This window comes from Xenopus tropicalis, chromosome 1 (genome assembly GCF_000004195.4).
Source record: "Xenopus tropicalis strain Nigerian chromosome 1, UCB_Xtro_10.0, whole genome shotgun sequence".
NCBI classification, from domain to species: Eukaryota; Metazoa; Chordata; class Amphibia; order Anura; family Pipidae; genus Xenopus; species Xenopus tropicalis.
In genome coordinates, this window is record NC_030677.2 from 155691037 (window position 1) to 155713786 (window position 22750).

General features: G+C 39.6%; 1 protein-coding gene across 13 annotated transcripts in view; it reads right to left on the reverse strand.

The window, feature by feature from the left end:
- Window positions 1–22750, reverse strand: part of fbrsl1 (fibrosin-like 1) — a 281206-nt gene that overhangs the window by 63999 nt on the left and 194457 nt on the right. For all 13 annotated transcript variants that reach the window (XM_004910563.4, XM_004910564.4, XM_012969337.3 and 10 more), the window contains one exon: window positions 17467–17496. In XM_004910563.4, the coding sequence (XP_004910620.1) occupies window positions 17467–17496 (30 nt within the window). The remainder of the gene's footprint in view (window positions 1–17466; window positions 17497–22750) is intronic.

The following is a 22750-nucleotide window of genomic DNA, read 5'->3' on the forward strand; positions in this document are numbered from 1 at the left end:
TTTTGGGCAATATAAGTTGACATAATTGTGGCATAAGTGTGAAAAGTACACTAATCTACCAAAGAACTTGGATCTTCCATTTCAGAGTCCAGTGTTTGGGCTTGAATACACGGCAATGTCTCGGTTGGTAACTTCAGAATAAAAATAGAGGTTTTGCTTTAGTCATCATGGTTTTTTAGACTATGTTTAGGTACAGTTTAATAGTAGAAATGCATAGGATTGCCTAATTATGGCTTTTCTTATTCTAATAACTATTCTTTTCTCAAGAATAGTGAATGGGATTTTGGTTTTATAGAAATGCAAAAGCTACATCAGTTGCTGAATTCTGCTCGCCTAAACAGCACCTGTTGGTGCCTTGACCAAATGTAGAATGGAAGAGGTTAATGTTCTACCGAGCACACGCTTCCAAATCTTACTGCTCTGCTTTCTTTCAGACAAAGCACCCCGCCTAGCTGTGCTAATGAAAGAGATGGATTAATTTAACTGGCGGCCTTGGCTGACAGTGCTATTAATGATCTTCCCTGCCCTGCAGGCGGTAATGGGGCCCGCTGGGACTTCCTGGAGATCACCAATTTGTATGGAGGATTTAGACATAACATACATACATGAAAAGAAAGGAAAGAAGGGATGAAAGAAGAGGTGAAATAAAAGAACTCCCGTGGGAGAGGTGATTCGTCAGCACTCACCCCACCTCCCATTTCCCATGTCCTGCATATGGAAGATGACAGCATTGTGGTTAAATCAAAACCTACCACTTTAAGTGTTGAAATGCCTTTTTGTCGCTAACAATCTCCTGCTTGTTTAAAAATCCCTAGGGGGGGACGGAGTGACAACAATAGAGCATACAATGCCTTGTGTATTTTTTTAACCCACACTAATCCAGCTACACGCATGCTTGCAAAGTCCAAACCACTCCTGCCTCCCACAAGAAAAAGTTAAAAAACAAATATTTTCACTAGTTAAAGCAAATGTTCATAGTGTCACACTTAGATTATTGTATCGTCCCTTAAGGGTTTTATTTACCTATGCCTTTTCTATGCATTTAAAAAAACACACACAGCTATGCATCTTGCTTGACACACTCCATTTATTATATTTAAAATAATATGATAAATCTTAGCTCTCTCTACAGCACAGTATAAGGGTTAGGTGCCCTCTCTGTAGTCCACAGATGAACAAAATGTTCCAGCACAACAGGACATATGCAAGTGGGGATACAGTACCACTATGATCATTTGGTCCATATGCAGTATGAATGAACTACATTTATAATGAGGAAAACTGCAGGACCTTGCCACTTGGCCAGCAGACTTCCAGCTGTGCCAATGAAGGTCACTAGGTTTATTTTCCATTTCTGAGCTATAATCTTTGATCTGGTCAGATATGAATCACTCATTTTACGTAAGGAGCCTAGACATAATTCACCAAAAAAAGCAGAAATCTCTTGATAATCGTCAAACAAAATTACTAATTTTAAGGTACATTTAACAGATGTGTCAGGCAGGCTGTCATTTGGTCTATACACAGGCTAAAAAGCTGAAGCTAATGTTGGCTCATGTACAGTCAATTTTTATCTAAAGGAAGAATTATATCTGTATAAGAGCCAGCATACTAGCCAGAGCAGGGCTTACTGTGCCCTAGGCAAGACACCATGCTCATGACCCCTCCCTCCCGCTCCTTACCCTCTGCAATAAATTTCTCTGTTGCCCTGCTACCAGCAAAGCACAAGGGGTGGGTGGGAGTAGTGGAGGCTCAGGGGCTGGGATTAGTGGGCCAGGGAAGAAGCTGGACAAGCATTTAAGAGCCGCACTGGTGAGGAGCTTTCGAAGCTATAGCATACCCCCCACCATTGCGCCCTAGGCACATGCCTCTTCTGCTTTCCCCTAGTACCAGCCTTGATACCAGCACATTTTTTGGAGATGTTGTTTTTAAGCTGTGGTGCTTCCCAGTGATATCAATGTGAAAAGAACCACACCATGTACAGACAATTTTTTGATACCACATAAACTTACAAAGATTTTTGAAATCCAAAAATTCTTACTGCAATTTACCAAAACAAACAGACAAAACCTTGTACAGTCCTGGGAAATTACGAAAAATTGCCAACTTTCCAACTTATTGGGTTGGTGGGGAGCTTTGTGGCCTCTGTATACTTGAAATGCCAGGGCCTATTTTTAATCTTAGTTTAGACCTAGATGGCCCAGAAGCTAAATCCTATAGAATAGAAGACTGGCTTGAGAAATAATGTGTCTAGCAACTGAAGAAAGAGAAAAAGAGGAGGCCAGAAGTAAAAATGAAAGAGATCAAAGGATAAAAAGTGAAGAAAAGAACAACTGAGGCGGTGTCTGGAAAAAGGGATAATAAGGCAGTGAAGAAAAGGTAAAGAAAAGTAGACAATTGAAGATGAACGGGGTGGAAGAGAAAGGGGGTACAAACGAAAAATGGAACAGAAGGGTTGGTGAAAGAATCAATACTGAAAAAAGATAGGATAAGACAGAATAAAAGAAAGATGACAAGAAAAAATGTGGAGGAAGTAAAGTTGACTAAAAGAAAAACAATAAGGAAAGTGGTCTTAAGAAAAGCAGGGATAGTGAATAAAATGAGAATTTATACTGAAACATGGGCTGAACATATGAGAAAGGGAAAGGCTAAAGAAAGATAGGGGAAAATAGAGAATGGCCAAACACCAGCGGAGTGGGTGACAGGTTCCCTTACAGACCCCAGCAGCACTGCAGTCCAACACTGATTATATTGGCAAATAACCATGTTACAAACACGGTGGTATTAAAAACAAAAGATAAACTGCGTCTGGGTCTTTAAAAACCTATTTCTAACCAAAGGGGGACGTGAGCTCTAAATGTGCTCGGAATGAACGAGTTAACGAGCGATTCCCGCTGCCGCCTAGGAAAGCAGCCCTGCCCCCATGCCACGCCGCTGCTCCGACAACCCATTTCACATTCGTTCTGCCTCTCGCTGTCAAATTAAAACGCAGCCAGCAACTCATTTCTCCTGCTCTCCGAGTTACAAATTAGTCCATTAAGCTGTCTGTAGCGAAGCCTTTTTTTCCTCTTGCCAGTAATGGCCTCGGAGAATTCCTTCATAATCTTAGCGCTCTCCTGGGATGCTGAGGAGGCGGGAGGAACTGTTCCCGGGTTAGAAATTGCACATTTCAATGACACGGCCTGCTGTGCCTCCCTCTTCCCTTTCTATGGGCTTACATGGCTCGGAACATGCATATTTATTACATACAGCCACTGCCGGCTTGTTTTCACTCTGCTAAACCCAAGTGATGTTATACATATTAGCTTTATTTGTACTGGGACTGAATTAGAGAATTTGCCCATGAATCCAGCAAGCCCAGTTAGGAGCAGAATCTGAGGGCACAAATCGGGCATTGAGCAAGGTCTTATACTGGGGGATCCACAGTAGGACTCAGAGATGGCTGAAGGTATAGAAATAATGGACAAAAAATATAGCATTCTGGGCTGAAGGCATAAAATCAACCTATACTACAAGGCCAAATTAGAGGTGACTACTGTTAGAGACAGGTGTAAGCTGACAAAGGTGCCATTCAAACATGGCTGCGGTATGATACTCATAGACACAGGACAAAGATGAAAGATGCCATAGACAGACTCTGTGTACTTGAAATGCTGGGATCTATATTATATCCCAGTCTGGACCTGCATGAAGGGGTCTGCTATTACTGGGGGATTCTTCAGTCCAGCAGCAGACTGGAAGAGCACCAAAAGAAAACCCGGGGGGCCCCACCAACCCAGGACCCTTTTGTGCCTGGGACTGGGGATTTATTTGGTTTGCAATGGTGGTGAGAGGAGAGCATGATCTCTGTGGCTGGGGTGGTGGGGCCTTGAGATGGCTGCCCCAGTGGGCTCAGAACATGCCAGTCCAACACAGATTCTGTCAAAAGTTCCACCCTTTTCAGGTGAGCCCTGGGCAAATGCCAAATTTGCCCATTTATTACAACATATCTGCCTTAAAATCAGAATGCCACTCTAAAAAAGACATAATGTGCAAAGATCCTGTGTGTGCCATTTTATAGATGTGACATAATGCATTTAATACATAGGGCTGCCCATTAGCACCCTCATTTTAACATGTAATTGTTGCCTGCACCTGCTACACTTGATTTTTCTTGTGTAACAGCTATGCAAAGGGCAGACTGGCACTGTGCAAATGAAAGAGTAGGGGATAGTATAAAGCCCCAAGCCCTGGGCTGGAAGTGAAGATAGCGAGAGCATGTAAGCTGTTCCAAGAACAACAGGGAAGGAGAGTAAAGACATAGCAACAATATGTGTTGCTACAAAAGTAGACAAGTGACTTTAAGAAGGAAAGGAAGAAAATAAAATTCCCAGTTCTAAGGTTTTGATTACAAGTCTCTGCTGCTTGGAACAGCGCCATTCGGAACAGATTGGCAGGGCTGATCACAATCACAGCAGGCTGCCTAATGAGTCCCACACAATTTTTCACCCCATATTTTTCCAATAAAAAAGCAGTTAAATACCAACCGCAGCCCCAGCAGTGCCTGCCATCTGGCAGCTTTTATCTCCAGCCATCATTAAAAACACTTCTTGGCAGTTTACACCTCTCTTTCTCTCTACAGATGTGGAACGAATTTTCTGACAACTCTTTGGAGAGAGCTGGGATTGGAGGGAGGGATGGGTGTGTGGGGGCAGGGAGAACTTTTAGCCTGCGCTTTAGCTGCTGTAGGGTAGGTGGGGCGTAGGTCTCCCCTTTGCTAGTGATTCATAGAACAGAACAGAAATGCTCAGTTTCTCAGTGGCTGAACACAGATGTTATTCAGTCTAAATGTTCATATTATGTCATATTCAGCTCCATGATTAAAGGGTCCTTCTCTCCATGATATGCCCCAAAGCCAGCGCACCAGCCGGTTCTGGAAGTAAACCTAAATACAGACCTAAGCTTCACACAGGGCTTTGTCCCACTTGTCTAAAGTCGTTCACTTGGGATGCTGCTGTACCTCCAAAACAAGGCTGGACTGTTCTACAACACTGTTTTCAGACTATCCCCCATATGTAATAAAAAGCAGTTAGTTTACCCAGGAGCAGTAACCCATGGCAGCCAATCAGATGTATGCTTTTAAACAGGTGACCAGAAAATTCTACCTGCTGATTGCTTGCTATGGGTAACTGATCCTTAGTGCGTTTTACATTACCCTATAAAACTTCTATTTTCTCTTGAGACTAATCTTAAGTTACACTGTTTCTTTTGGCTGGCTGGCTGGCTAGCTTTAAATAGAATAGCAAGGATATATATATATATATATATAGGGTGCTAGTGCAGGGACCAGTGAGTGGGCCTTTGCACACAGGCCTTGACTGCAGATATCTTTTGTGCCACACAGGATTGCAAACTCAGAACTGGCGGTTGTGCTTCCCTTTAAAAAGGCAAAAAATTGTCCTCAGTGACAGAATCCCTTTAAAAATGTTTTTTTAAAAAGTTAAACTCTGTCTCCAAAAAAGATGCCTTTTTTCTTTCATAAAGGCAAGTTACATAGGTGATAAATACACTTGGATATCTTAACGTAAAGGTGCTCAGAGTAGGTTCTGAAACAGAAGTTTCAGTGCACGTTTTTCTTTTGCTCTGGGGCACTGGAGACATACACTTCAACTGTAGCTTGTAAGCTTCATTAGACTGGCAGGATAACAGCTGCCATGTATGCCACCAGCTTATTGGTGCAGTAAGCTGAATCTTTAAGACACATGATGGCTGCCAGCTGTTAAGGGCTGAGGGGCTATTACTTACCTACAGTCAACTAATTGAAGGCAGCTGTGCCACCTTAATGCCAATCCCTAAATCCTATGATGAATTCTACAGTTTTGCTCTGTTCAGAGATGTTACCCTTGAGAAACATTTTTATGTCACTATCAGCCTGTAATTTAACCAAATGCAGAAAACTGAATGGCCTTTGTATATGTCAAAAGTTCACTTGTAAATTGCTTAAAGACAGATGCAACTGCTACATACAACTGTATATTGATTCAGGTCCAGTTCTGACATATTAATATACAGAGTTTATTGCTGTAAGGGTAAGCAATTAGACAGCAAATCCAACACACCACGTTGGATGAAAAAAATTACGTCGTTTACACATCTGATTTTTGTATCAGTCGCGTTATATTTTGACGAGCATGACTACATGAGATTTGTTGCATGCTTTTTGTTGATCTGTCGCAATCTGCGAAAAACTCCTGTGGAGTTAACCCTTATTGTTGGCACACACTGCTAACTGGAAATGAGTCTGACTTGTAGTGTGTAGAAAATTGTGATTGAGTGACTTCATGTCCAGTGACACTATAAAAAGCAAAAAGCTACAGACCATAAGGCTAAAGCAGGGGTCAGGAACCTTTTTGGCTGAGAGAGCCATAAACACCACATATTTTAAAATTAATTCCGTGAGAGCCAAACAATATGTTTGGCCGCGGATGCTTCGGGGCAAGTTAGGGTGGGTCCCAAGGATGCCAGATGCGGATGCGATGCAGAGGAGGGCGTGGCCTGCGTTCAGTGGATAGAAGACGTGTTCTAAGGCTTAGAACACGTCTTCTATCTGCCGAGCACAGGGGCAAGGTAGGGTGGGTGCCTTAGAACACGTCTTCTATCCGCTGAACGCAGGCCACGCCCTCCTCTGCATCGCATCCGCATCTGGCATCCTTGGGACCCACCCTACCTTGCCCCGAAGCATCCGCGGCCAAACATATTGTTTGGCTCTCACGGAATTAATTTTAAAATATGTGGTGTTTATGGCTCTCTCAGCCAAAAAGGTTCCTGACCGCTGCAATAAAGCCTACAATGTATAAAAACTGCAAGGGAAGGAAGGCAGTCTATAGAACTGTCTAAATCAACCCACAATTGCACATAGAGTAAGTAAAATCACAAAAGATATATGTCCCTGAGCGTGTCCGGCTGGGAATCAACAAGAGCTACTACAATTGTATGTGAAAATCAATGGTCCTGGACACAGTGACAACATCACAGGCCAGCTGACTGTATGCACTAAAATCAAAATGTCATTCCCTGTAGCAATATATCTGTGCTAAGAGCAAGGGCACACAAGTTTAGCTGCACTGGCATAGTTTCAGCCTGAGTGCAGCTACACTGAGCGGAGCAAAGCAGAGATTGGGCCAAAAAAATGCATGCTTTTGCATCTTGAAAGTTAGGTCTTTGTGTTGTTACCTGCCAGGCTGTACATAAGCCCTGATGTAGGTAGAGATAATACAAAAAATAGAATATACTATATTATGATGCATGGGTAATTTTACATTATATTTACTATTATCAACCATGTGTCACATGCCTTTTACAGCAGGATTCAGATTCAGCTGAATCCAAGTTTCTGACCAAACCGAATCCTTAAAATCATGTGACTTTTTTACTTTTGAAAGTAAAAAAAAATTTTTAAGCCATGCAGTGCAAAGGATTCAGTTCGTTATTGGGCCAAATCTTTCAAAAAGGATTTGGGGTTCGGCCAAACCCAAAAATAGTGGATTCAGTGCATCCCTAGTCACTGATGGCCACAAAGAATGTTCTCTGACCCAGTAAGCACTGCAGTTTAAATGGGTTAGTGTGCAATTATATTTAATGCACAAGGGATCATATGCCTAGTGGCCCTTGCATTGACAGTCTGGTGGGGGCTGCAAATAAAAAGAGGGGGCCTGGTTTTAATTTATTACGAGGGATCATGTAACCCTTATAAATAATTGTTCTAGGAATGTTTGTCCTGATTTTAGACAAACCAACCAACCACATTACACACAAGGTCCTGGAACTCATCAAAATGTTTGTATGCCTAGAAGGGAGTGTTATTTTTCTATTCAACAGTAGTTCTGTGCAATTTATTAAAATTCACTGCTGAATGAAAAGGAGCTGGGTTGGAACGATTTGTGACAGCTGCCTGCTGAGGTTACCTCTCAGTGAAGTGTGCTGTGCAAAACAGCTTTTCCTACAGTTACTGTGAAGGATCAAATGACGGCGTTAAAGTTGGTACAATATGACATAAGGCCTGATAATTATAATGTTACAACATGTCTCTAAAATGTAAGATGATTGATACAATATAATGTTACAGGCCTTGTATCAAAGGAAACAGTGTATCCTACAGTTACATTTATAAGAATACACATTGACACCACAGAGACCCATTTTTATGCAACAGTATAAGGCTACATTCCAAGGAACCTAAAATGAACACTTGTGTATACAAAGATATATTGTATCACCGTTAATCTTGTCATCTGGTTAATTAAAGGCTTCTCATATATTTGAGGTCTCTTTGAGTGTCAATCCAAGTTGTGCCCATATGTAAAATATACCATAATAATGCCAACAGTTGGCTTATACTTTTTTCTTAAGAGGGAAGGAAGAAAAGTGCTAGTCTTTGTTGAATGTGCTTTTCTCGAAGACACCAGCAGAAAATAGTCATGAAATTATTTCTCTGGTTTCCTACAGCTCTGCAGGCACAATTAAAATCATTTTAAGCAGTGATGAGATCTGGAGATGCACAGAAGCATAAATTTGGTGGCTAATCGCAGCATCACTTAATTTCCACGGGCTGTTTCTAATTAGCATTAATGTTCCTCAATAAGCCTGTACTCTCGCTGAACTCCTGCTCTGGCACACAGATTACTACTTTTGCATCCTGCATCCTAACCCACTGCCATTCGCCAATCCAGTTCTCTATAAAGGCATCTTGAATATGCTCTAAACTAAAGCTAACAGCATGACCTGTGCCAGCTTACTTCATTAGGACTGCCAGCAAAACCTGTACATGGTCCCTGGCCTTCACTTACCCAACTGTGAATATACCTTGGGTATAGCACCCACCAGTGATTCTACTAGCTTACCTTCTAGCCTGTGCCACCACTCTTCTAAAAAAAACACAATGGACTGGGGTATGAGTGCTGCAGCACCACTTTGTTCCATGTCCCAGACATCCCCTGCACCTATTAACGAGGTAGTTCACTTTCAAATTAACTTTTAGAATGTTATAGAATGGCCAGTTCTTAGCAACTTTTCATTCGGTTTCTAAATTATAAGCCTTTTTCTTCCAACTCTTTCCAGCTTTTTAAATGGGGGTCACTGACCCCAGAAGCCAACAATTGTTCTGTGAGGCTACAATTTTATTTTTATATTTTATTACTTTTCTGCTTGGTTGAAAGGGTAATTTGGACCCTAGCAACCAGATAGCTGCTAAAATTCCAACCTGGGGAGGTGCTGAACAAAAAGCAAAATAATTATAGACCACACAATAAAAAAAGAAGACTAATTGCAAATTGTTTCGGAATGTCACTCTCTACATCATACTAAAAGTTAATTTGTAGGCGAACAACTCCTTTAAGGCAGGCCACATGTGCAGTATAGAAATCAGTGTAGATATGTACTGCCCATGTGCTTTCGTGAAGGATTCGGGTGAATACCTAACTGAATCTAAATTTGCATATGCAAATTAGGCTATATAAAGGTTAAGAGAACTGTGCATGCAATCTTCAAATTCCGTGTTCATTTGACAAAAAGTCACATGATTTTAAGTATTCAGATTTCAGCCTTGGATTCAGCCGAATCCGAATCCTGCTGAAAAAGGCTCCATTCAAAACCAAATACTGTATTCGGTGTATCCTTACTCATAATATATAATTATATTTGATTTAATTATGCAAAAGGTTATACTTGGGTCTACAACCCCTTAAAAATATGTGGTCACCCTTAAGTCAATATTTGTTTCCCCCTATTCTCATTACTGGTTTGCCTTTCTTGACCTAGTCTAACCCTCCCTACTTTCTGTCTTTTTCCAATACTCTTTTAAATTGCATCCCAATCTCCTTTTCTCTTTCTCTGCACTTCCCTTGACTTCTGAGAATATTTTCCCTGCAAATTGCTTTTAAATTAAAGAAGGTGATGAAAGCAATGTGCCATCTCAGCAATTTCCCAGGTGTGCCTAATCTAATTTCATTAAGAAGATCAGGACGAATGATTGCTACGGTCCAAACATTAAGTCTGTCCGTTTCTATATGAGAAACCATTAAGTCTGTCAGGAGGTCTGCGGGTGGGCTCTTTATTACTGCACATGAAGGTTGCGCTTTGCTTCTCCCGTCAGCTGTCGGGATCACTAAAGCGCATCGGAAAGCTGCTGTCAATTGCTATAGCACAGAGATCCTAGTGAATCAGCTAGCAGACTGTGGGAGTTAACCCATGCAGCCGCATAGAGTGATAACACACTGGCACATGAGTTTATGGGTGTTACCAGAATGCTATACTGCAGAAAGCATGAAAATGTCTAACAAAAGTTTTGCCATATTGACTAATGATCTTAAAAGTAAAGCCATGTCTTTTTTTTGGCCAAATCAGTAGTACTTCCACAACCAAAGTCCTACATAACCATCCCTCCAGGTGGCTATTCATGATATTCAGATTTTAGTTTTCTTCCGACAAACATTCAGATATAGTACATTTAAATGTAACCATCTAAAACTACCATTCAGACATGGATTTTAGGATGAACAAATTAGAGGATGTTCTGAACTTGAAATAGTTGGCACTAATTGTATGAAAATGACGTCCCGGAAAGGCATTGTAGGTCCTGCAAAGTATATTGTCAGATTCACAATACAAACGCAGATTTTATTGTTATCCGACTGAAATTTTCTAACCTGTCTGATTATATCAGTGCGTGTATGGCTAACTTTAGATGGACATTCCTTTGTTAAGAGCTGGAGGTTTACACTTATTTATACTTCAGCACTTATTATTAGGGATGTACCGAATCCACTTTTTTGGATTTGGCGATACCCCGAATCCTTCGTAAAGGATTTGGCCAAATACTGAACCGAATCTGAATTAGCACAAGCTAATTAGGCTACAGAAGGGTTAAATCTTCATTCGCATATGCTAATTAGGTTACAGAACGGTTACATTTTCAACTTCCGTGTTCACATGACAAAAATTCACGTGATCTTTAAGATTCATATTTGGCCGAATCCGAATCCTGCTGAAAAAGCCCGAATCCCGAACTGAATTCTGGATTCGGTGCATCCCTACTTATCCAGTTACCTGAGATGGACAGGCCCCTGTTGCACTAGGTTAGGGGTGTCATTCTTTACATTTGTACTAAAGTACTAATATCCAGTTACCTGAGCTGGGAAGTCCATCATTATACTAGGAATGGGGTGCTGCTATTTACACTTGTACTATTAAATATAGTTATAGTCTAGTTTCTGCAATAACAGTGCGAGAGGCGTGTTGCTGTTCACGTTTGTACTAACTATTCCTTGTCCAGCAATGATGTTTGTGCATTCCTAGATAATTATCAGTATACTTTGAGTATATAAAAACGCTTATATTTACGTTCATTAGTCACAATATATTTAACCTTTGTTCTCTGTAATAGACATGGCCCATGCATGAAGTAATTATCAGGGGGTCAGAATCTAAAAATGGGCTTGCAAGCTAGTTATGGCGGGTCTCCATTATCACTGTTAATACAGTGAAAGTTTCTCTGATAACAGACAATAGTTTAAAATTAATCATGCATCTAATTTTAATTAATTCTGGGGTTGCAATGGAAGACATCCATAATAGCTTTCCATCCCATAATCTATGAAGAGTTAAAAGCTAGAATGCTAGAATCACTCTTTTACCTGCTGCACTACCTGTGGAAATAAGTCATTACTCACTCTCGTACCACTGATGACTCTGTAGTGTCACTCTGCGGCAAGAGTGTTTTTCCGAGCTGCTCTGTCGACATTCTGATGCAGGTAAGAGACAATAAGTAGAAGTGTTGACAGTTTAAATTACTCTATTAGGTTCACTAAAGTATGTCATAAGCTCTCTCATTACATGTGTATAAACCAATTCTCGGCGGTGTTATTCTCGAGCTAAATGCTATAAGTACATAACTCTTGAATTAATGGATACTTTATCTCCCTGAATATGAAAAGTAATTGACTATTAATCCTGTAGTTGCTGAAAAAGTATATATATCTCTTACGTGGTAATGTTTAGAAACCAAATGGCCAAAGAAGTAAAATTAAAGTTGAATTCATCTAAATGAGTAGCGCAAAGTATAAGCAAGTCAGTTAACTGTCTTATGGGCAATTTCTGGCTAACTATCATCTAGCTATTTTTGTAGCAAATCAAGAAAACTTGGTAAGAAAAAGAAAAGTTCATTATTTCACTGGTGTTGGACTAAGAAAAAACAGGGGGGGGCTGACTCCTGCCTGGGACTGAGGCGGGGCCTTGAGGTAGTGGCCCCCAAATCTGACACTGTATCATAGTACATAATATTTATTTAAAGAGCAAAGAATCAGCCTAATAAAAAATGGCACAATGGATTGCTAATATTTAAAGATGATATCATTTTAAAAATAATTGGTATATGATATCCAGAAGTCTGATTCCAATTAGGCCCAACTTGCTATGGAGCAAGAGAGCAGCAGTTTCACTTCCTAAGTGTCCCGTAATTTACTATATGCAAGTATTTTTTATGATAATGTCTTATAAAACATATATTGTGAAATAAATTGTGACAATCGCATTGTGTTGTTACACCAGAGTTCATTTACTTGCAACACTAAGGCTTAATGGCACTAGGGCTGCAAGCCAGCAGAAAGCAGCAAAAAACAAAATGCACTTGTCTACCAGTCACAATTTGTAATGTTATTAACTGGAAGTAAACTGGCTATAGCACAAAGAGATGTAACATGGGAACCTCTGTGGAAAAAGCCAAAGCAAGAGGACAGAGGCATTTTGACTGCCACTTCTTTTTTAACTTAAAGTTTTGACAGCCACTGGCTGTGGCACTGATTATATTTTTCCTGAAGGACTGACAGTATGCCATTATATTTTTATGTGTCATTTCTAGAAAAAGGTATCCATTTTTTAACAGATAGCAAATAATGCACTCCCGTTTGTAAAATATATGGATAAGTCACCAAGGAGTTCCATAACCATATATACAGATCATAGAATTTAGAGATGACTTTTAATATCCTTATATTTTATAACAAGGGATACATTTTTAATTATAATACACAAGTTCCAGGGAGTCATGTGAATTACATCACTAAGCACTGATTATAGCACCATTTATAAGGATCATTTACATGATATTCATGGTTCTTGTGTATTATATAGAATTAAATGCAACATGGTTTGGTTTGCTGCAGATCAACATAGTACATGAGCCTGACAATTAAGCAAAAAGTCTGTCAAATTTAATCTTCCAGTAACCACTGTCTGGTTATTATGGTACACTGACAGCTGCTTAACAAAAACTTAAATAATAAAACCACAAAAAAAATTAAAGACCAATGGCAAATTTTCTCAGAATATCATATATTGTCTACATTATACAGGTACTGGATCATTTATCTGGAAAAGCGTTATCCAGCTCTAGATTACAAGAAGGCCATCTCCCATAGACTATTAAAAGAAAATAGCTCATTTTTATTATAGTATTTCCTTTTTCTCTGTAATAATAAAACAGTCCCTTGTACTTGATGGTATCTAAGCTGTTTGAATCCAAATTGGTGGCAAATTAATCCTATAGGGCAGTGTTCCCCAACAAGTAGCTCGTGAGCAACATGTTGCTCACCAACCCCTTGGATGTTGCTCCCAGTGGCCTCAAAACAGGTTCTTATTATTGAATTTCTGGTAAGGAGGCAAGTTTTGGTTGCATAAAAACCCAGTATAATGCCAAACAGAGCCTTCTGTAGGCTGCCAGTCCACATAGGGGCTATTAAGTAGCAATCATAGCTCTTATTGGCACCCCCAGGAAACTTTTTCCTGCTTGTGTTGCTCCCCAACGCTTTTTCCATTTAAATGTGGCTCACGGGTATAAAAGGTTGGGGATCCCTGCTATAGGGATTATTTCATGTTTAAATGATTTATAGCAGACTAAAGGTATGGTGACACCTGTATTAAAAATCACTTAATATTCTATTGCATTTTATTTTCCTCTGATGGCTGAAGGTTACACTGCATTTACATTTATGTTGATAAGGTTTATAAAAAAAACCCAAATATATACAGGTATCGGACCCCTTATCCGGAAACCCGTTATCCAGAAAGCTCCGAATTACGGAAAGCTCGTCTCCCATAGACTCCATTATAAGCAAATAATTCAGAATTTTAAAACTGATTTCCTTTTTTTATGTAGAAATAAAACAGAACCTTGTAATTGATCCCAACTAAGATATAAATAATCCTTATTGGATGCAAAACAATCCTGTTGGGTTTAATTAATGTTTTATTAATTTTTTAGTAGACTTAAGGTATGGAGATCCAAATTATGGAAAGATCCCTTATCCGGAATACCCTTGGTCCCGAGCATTCTGGATAATGGGTCCTATACCTGTACTGCACTATACGTACTATTATTGAGCTCTCTAGTACACTAGAGGTTTCAGGCCCAGTAGGAAAGCCTCACCCAGCAAGGTAGTATACAGCAAACCATAGTAGCTTCTTAGAGAAAAAGACAAGTGTGTTTTTGTAGCACAGGTAAGAAAATAAAGTAATCACAGTATAGAATTGCATTGCCTTCTGCTCTGTGCATGACACTAACCTACCAGTCACACAGAATGTAGTCTCCCCTGAAGGTAACCTCCGATCTCACATTCTGAAAGCTAATCAATGTTGTTCAGATTTCAATTTCTCCACTACAAGGTGAAGTCAAACCTAATCTAGCGGACGTCAGTCTCCAATGTAATGCAGCTGCCTGGGCCTGCTGCTGTAATTTAGACAATCATTAATAGCAGAGCTGTATTATAAAACTACATGCCACTTACAACTTCATCTCAACTCTGACAGGCAGATCTTTTAAACAGGCTACTGAGCAATTGCTTTTAGTCTGATTGTAAGGTTTTAACCCCTAAGTATTAAAACTGTCTTTAAAGAGGCTGTGCTTTGAAAATCTATTCTAGAACAGAAAATGAAAGTACATTTTTGCCAAATGTCACTCATTGCCAGGGGTATTTACTGGCTTTAGAGCACTGTCTCCGGAAATAGGCCTGTATTTTTCTTTTGTAAATGACCAACAGCACAAATGAATTATCCCACAAAATTAGTGTTCAGGATACTCTAGCCTCTAACTGTTAAAAGGAATACTTCAAATACAGTAGTATTACTATAACCAACACTATGATCTACACACTAGGTAGTGCCCTTTATGCCCCAGTTCTTGTATGGCACAAATAGTCTGTATTCAGGTAATTCAGTTCAAAACCGATCAGCTAAAATACTGCTGCTACCTGGGTCTACAGCTATATAGATTAATGAAGCAATATAAAGTCCACAGAAAAATATGAAACAGCTGGTTTAGCTAAATTGCAGGGGTTCAGTGAGTTCAAAGACTATATTGCCAACGACTGATTAAGCTTACCTTAACTGTATGCTTGCGAAACAGCAATCACTAGGTCTGAAAATGTGACAATAGGGTGAGAACCCCATGAGTTTGTCTCCAAAGGAATACATCTGACTATCAGCCAGATAGCTCAGTGTGGCACCAGCATCAAGATGGAGTGCTAATGTGTCTGTAAAAAGCAGCTTCTGGGACCGAGGTTTTCTACGTTTTTTAAGTTCCTTTTGATGACCAAAAGTAGGTAGACTGAATCAGCTTATAATGTTGCAGATATGAAACCACTGCTTTAACAGTCACCCTGCTATAGCCCCAGTGTTATCCAAAGCAGCAATCAAGCATTTATCCTAAATATGAGCCTAAAGGTGGCCATACACGAGCAGATCCGCTCGCTTGGTGATGTCGCCAAGCGAGCGGATCTTCCCCCGATATCCCCACCTACGGGTGGGCGATATCGGGGACCATTTAGGTAAAAAAAATAATAATCCGATCGTTTGGCCCTGGGGCCAAACGATCGGATTATGTGGGCGGCAATGGGGCAGTCAGATCGGGGACCGCATCAACGAGCCGATGCGGTCCCCGATCCGACCAGATTTTCTAACCTGGCCGATCGAGATCTGGCCAATTTCAGGCCAGATATTGGTCGGCCAGGCCGCTCTGCTCTCCCCATACACGGGCCGATTAGCTGCCGAATCGGTCCAAGGGACCAATATCGGCAGCTATAGTCGGCCCGTGTATGGCCACCTTAACTTGCCCTTAGTCAATATCCCTAACTACTGTGTAAGGATGCATGCCCCAGAATACACCAAAGTTAAATTAAAATGTGTTCTTTATATGTATATTAATGTTTACTAGTTATTTGATTTTGGGCATTTTCATTGCTGTTGCAAACCCTATAAACCGACTATTAATAAAATGGAAGAATTCTTTTGCTAGGGTAGTTTTTAGTGTAGAATCAGTATTGAAATGTAAAGATGCTCCGTCACCCTACACATATTGCTAAAATGGGTAAGGGCAACAGCACACAGGCACTTTGTCACCCATGTGAAACTGCCTCTTGTGCAGGCAACTAACGGTAGAAAATACATTTGTATTTGTGTGTCCAAACCAGCTGAATTTCCCAATGACATAAAAATGGGGAAGAAAGGACTTCCATACGATTACTCCATTTAGTTGGTTTGGACAGTGATTTTCATCATCATCAATGTGAACTTAATCTTGGGCATTTGTTACCCACTAGAGAAGTGATTTTACACGGGCAACAACATGCCCCATTGTGTAATTACTCCTTAGAGCAGTTTTGATTCAACACAAAATATGTAGGTCAGCACTTGCCACGATATTACAGAATGGCAATTGTTATTTTATTCACTATTTTTAACAGTGAACCTTAAGTATCTGTACCATAAGTAAGGACATTACCTACTACATACTTCTCTTGTTGCGCTAACACTCTGCCCTACGGTTATGCCAGCCCATGTATGGCAAGTATTGAAGTGTCAAAGCAACTAGAGAAGAATGCAGTATGGGTTACTACACCTAGGCAAACTTAGTGGTTTTATTACATATGGGGGTTACAGAGCTACTTGGAATAAGGGTTACTTGAATGACAGCAAAAACGTTTTTTTTTCGGTTTTAGTATTATTCAGTTTTTAAGACAGAAGATGTAATGTTTAAGAAAACGCTCTGCTTTATAGAAAGTATTTTTCCGGAGCTTTTATGTGTATAAAAGCAGAAGAGGGGTTTGCCTTTTTAACCTTAAGTTAAAGGGTAATGACACGTGGTGTTTTCTCTTCTACATTTTCTCACAACCCTTCTTATGCATCTTCTCAATATTAAGTGGGACTGCCTTATGTAAAGTGTTACATGGATTCTAAAAGATCTAGATGGCAAGGTGTTTTTGGGTAATTTCCTGCAGGTGAAAATGGCTTAATGCACCATTGTCCTAAAAGTTATACTTTCATGAGCACTGCTGTTTACACTTAATCATTCAGTGGTTAATTCAATGTGCATTCTAGTATGACATGGGTATGGTGCCCAGTCTATATACTATATATAGTGAGCTATATCAGTTTGCTTACCTTATCATCAATATCACTTTCACTGTCACACTGCAAAAAACAGAAATAAAGGTGTTAGGAAAAGAAATCCAACCAATGACTGTTTATTGTTGCAAAGTATTTAAAATTTACAAATATGTATATTCATTAAAATCCTTTCTTCACCATGGATAATATGTCAAGAGACCATTATATAAGTTCTGCATTGATGGTAAAGAGATAATTATAAAGATATACTTGGGTTGAAGGCAGGTGCATTTTAGCCATGAGATGTGAATACTAACAGACACTTTGCTAATTGTTTAACTCATTCCCACAGCAGTAATAGTTAACCCTTAGAGAGACATGCAGCTCCATCATACATACTCACTCTATCATGCTGGTATTGGGTGGAATACAAGTGTATAGAACACTCCAACATATGGCAGAATTGCACCTTACCCTAGCCTAGCATGCCATTTAGGCTATAAGGTCAGTCAGCTGTACAAAAGCTGTCCATACATAGGATGATATTAACTGCTGACTGACAGTCTCAGCAGGTATCAGTCTGTGTGTGTAGCCAATATCACAGTTTCTCTATATCTGGTTAGGGCTTGTAAATATATTGATCAGGGCATGGGTCAGTACAGCACCCCTTATCCAATTGCTTGTCATGCACCACTGGCTGGAGTGGGTATATAAAAATGCCCAGCATTTTTATTGTTCAACAAAAATTGAATTGAAATTCTTAAAATATAAGTGAAACTGACACAAAGGTACTAGATGTGTTATAAATGTTTCAAATATAGGTTACCTGTTTCAAATAAGAAAAATAAATACAATTTTATTAATACCCACTAAAGCATTGAATATTATGTATCTGTGGCAGTACTTCTTACAATGGAAAAACTATTACAAACTTCATCACAAAGTCATAAAGTGGCAATATAGCCTTATTTCAACTTGAAGTCAATGAACTGAACCTAAGGTTTTTGCTATTATTTGAGCTAAATAGGACAAAGAGGGAGACTGACGCCTCTTCATGTTTGGTCCTTACAAGGTAGAAACAAGATTATCAGTGCCGAGATAATCCCCCTGCATAATGAACTCCTGTTTATCTGTGCACTGGTAAGGCCTTGCAAAAACCATAGAGCTTGAATTTATGTTGAAAAGGTGGTATTCTTAGCATGAACAATAGTAAAAACACATTATAACCACCTTACTGACACTTACTAACCACTAAGTATAACAAACTGTACATATACTGTATACTTACAAAAAATACACATATACATGAAATCACAATATGAATCCTAAATGGTCCGCCAAAGTAACTTTACATAAAAGAAGTGAGCGGTGGTAAGTTTCTCTGATGTGGATCATGCATGGCAAAGGAGGGAAATGGTTGGGGAAAAGGTTCATGCAAAATTCTTTACTTCCTAATCAAAATGAGGAAGGAAAAAAATAGAAGTGAAACTGCCTGTACACAGAGAAGCTGTTTTGCTTGGTAGCACAGGCCTCCACCACTACACACACCACAAACCATTAGTTTCAGTATAATGAAAACCATTGCTGAATGCCCTCACCCAGCAGCAGCAGCAGAACTTCAGATTCCTTGCTGTGCTGATCAATATTTAGCCAGTGCCATTTGATTTTCTCTCTCATGTGCCAACATTACATGGAAATATACCATTTGCAATCAAATATCACTTTAACTAATTATTGTACCCATGTATTATTGCAAATAATCTGCATATGTTTGTTATCTTTTGTAAAGAGCTTACTATGCCTATCCAACTATAGTCCTAAGCCATGCAGCAGTACACAGGTTTGCAGTACCTGTCGTCAGGTACATAATTCCTGTGCAATTCTGACTCAAATCTGGTATTGGTCCATACACCAGTTCTGTCACTGAGAGATTGTTTGGTGAGGACACAGAGGATCATCCAGGCACCAAGTGATATGTTTGTATGCTACAGTGTACCTATTTCCTACAATTTAGCATAGCAATGCTGAGACGTGTTATTTTGAAGAGATGTATGCTAAAGTATAACTATTTCCTACCATTTAGTATACCAACACTAGGACATAATGTTGCACAGATGTATGCTAGAGGGTGGCTATTACCTACAAGCTGAAACAACAAGTATTAACCTTTTTATTTTTCACTTTCATATTTTAAATAAAGAAGGGTTCTATCAACATGGCTTCCTCAGGGCAATGGCATATCAATCCATTTGAAAACATTTGCATTCTCAAAAAAATCTAGCAAATAAAACCACCAGAGCAGCTTGCAGGTATTTGATTGTATAATATATAGAAATATGATGCAAAAGCACAAAGGAGAAATGCTAAAGTGAGAAACTGAAGAAGACAGCATTCTAACACAATTATGGCTTTTGTGTGCCATAAACAAGCACAATACCCACACTCTAAAATGGGCAGTGCTTACGAGAAGACCCAAGCGTTTTGCATTCAAGACTTTCCCATGAGAAGATTCTAGTAAGCCAAACACATGCTATGTCCTTAACTGGAGCTCTTCCGTGCTGTTCCTGGAAAAGTCAACATATCAGCATATAAGTACGTAGTTGGCAAGAAAAAAACTACTGCAGGACAATGTTCCACAGGTTTTAAGGGTGGGACAAATAACTTAAAATCTGTTCATTATTAGACAAATAAAAAGTAATATTCTGTAAAAGAGGGACTATAAAATTCTCAGTGCTACAATTTTATTGGCCTATGTGTTTAGAGTACAGAGGATAATTGGCTAGAATTTCTGCCTTTCACTGCTGGGGCCCAGCCAGCGCACTGCCTTCAAGGAGTCCGTATGTTTTCCCTGGGGGATTCTCTGGGCATCCTGTTTTTGTACCACACTCCAAAAACATAAAAGAAAATTAAAAGGGTCCTGATAAATATATTTATCAATTAGGATTTGATTGGGACTGTAAGCTCCAGTGTGTGTCAGGGAATAATGTATATAAGCTTTGTAAAGCACTGTAGAATATGTCTGTACTACTACATAAATAACAGAATAATTATAATGATAAAAGATTAAAAATAATATATATATATATATATATACCCATACCACTAAATACTAAATGAATTTGCCTTTGATTTATTCTGTAACCCGTTTTTTTGTTAAATAGTTGTGTCCTATCAGTTTTTGCAAAGGGATGCTAGCCTGTGCCAAAGGGAAGTCTTTGTAGTAGAGACAGCTAATGAAATGCTATTGAATGGATTGAGGTAGACAGAATAGGGAATCCAGTAACAGCAATAGTGAAAGGCAGGAACTCAGAGAGAAATGTAGTATAGTGACAGACAATGCAGTGCAGAGCAGAATGGGACACAAAGGGACAGTACCTTGATTAATACCACACTCTATAACAGGGATCCCCAACCTTTTTGACCTGTGAGCCACATTTAAATGTAAATTGAGTTGGGGAGCAACACAAGCATTTAAAAAGTTCCTGGGGTGCCAAATAAGGGCTGTGATTGGCTATTTGGTAAGCCCTATGTCAACTGGCAGCTTATAGAAGGCTCTGTTTGGCAATACACAGGTTTATATACAACCAAAACTTGACACCAAGCCCAGAATTAAAAAACAAGCACCTCCTTTAGGGCCACTGGGAGCAACATCCAAAGGGTTGGTGAGCAACATGTTGCTCACGAGCCACTGGTTGGGGATCACTGCTCTATAACATGCAAATTCAAATAGTACTTTAAGTGGCAAAAGAGGAAAAATAGAACAATGCAGAGGTAATCCCCTTCACATGTTTGTACAAAGCAACAGAATACCTTAAATGTTATAGTATAATACACCAACCAGTGTGCAAATATGATTTCTTTATAGCTGGCTATGGGGGACTCTTGCAAAACTGGATTATGAAATGGAGGGTGGAGGGGAAAAAATACAAATGAGAAGCTTCTAACACTCGCCACAGGGGAAGAAAAGAGGCAAAAACAGAACAGTATGTAAGTCACAAGGAGTTTGCACACAAGCTTTGCCCAAAAGAATGTCAACAACTGAGAAAAAGCCTTGCACAAAGGAGATGAAAATAGTCCTCCAGCTCTGCCTCCCACGCAGCTGTTGTCATCAGGACAAAAGCCCTTGTCAAAATATCGAGGTAAAGAAATGTGTAGAAAAGCAACTGATGACAGCTCTGGGAGCTCTCTGTGAAAGACAAGAGCCTCAATTACCTGCAGTTTCTAAAGGGCCCTGTTAACACTCCCGGAGGAGAAGCTAAACAGTAAACAGCCCAGTGGGCCTCCTTCAGAAAAGCTTGTAAAAGGATTACTTGCTTAGTTGTGCCAATTGCCATTTAATTCCACCAAGAATGTTTGTAAAGCAAAGCCTAATTGCCCACACATTTTGGAAAGTGAACCGTCCCTTGACAGGTTCAAGTTGGGATGATTCATGTTTAGAAGAGGAAAATGCACATAGAAAGGTGTCAGAAACTAATTTTAAAGTGTTGGCAATTTAGTCTGGAAAAAATACTGTCGGTTTTTATTTCCGAATTAAAGTGCTTAACCAGTGTAAATGGTTGTGCATGGTTGCTCTTCTCCCAAAGAAGTGTCTGAAACATTTAGGGGTCATTATTACAAATGCAGAGGTTCTAGTGAACCAACTCTTGCACAATGCATGTTTAACAGTGTACATAACCAATGTTTCCCTGCACAAATCAGGAAGGACCAGCTGCTGAGTAACAGAGAAGATAGCTATACTTGTTTCAGAACATTGTTAGACAAGTGATCAAGAAAGACTCATTATAATATAGTAGAGACTCATGTTCAAAAGATCAAGAATTGGAATTTCATACCTGAACCTGTCCAAATATGCAAAGATGAAACTTCTGAACAAGCATTTGGTGAGAGCCAATCAAATTACCAAACTCTTTTTGGTCAAAGAACAACCAGGAATAAAATAAGGTTTCATATGATCCTGTCCACTTTTGTGGCTTAAAGTGGTACTGCTAATCGTGCTGTGGTTTCCTCCTCATCTCTACTTTTCCTTATTACTTTCAACCAAATTGGCATTATTTTATTATTTAGCTTAAGCTGGAGCTCATTTCAGTACTTTGTTACACAGCCCTTCAAGGGAAAACGCTTATATATAAATGTATTTTACAGACATACTTGGATTCTGGGACTTTCTTTTGCTTTCCAGATAATCTGTGTACCACCTACCACAGAAAGCAGAGGGACTTCACAATGGAAGAAGGTGAGGGAGGGGTTGCATTACACCGTGAGCCTAAAGCTGGCCATACACGCACCGATAATATTGTATGAAACCTCGTTTTGTACAATATTCGGTGCATGTATGGCA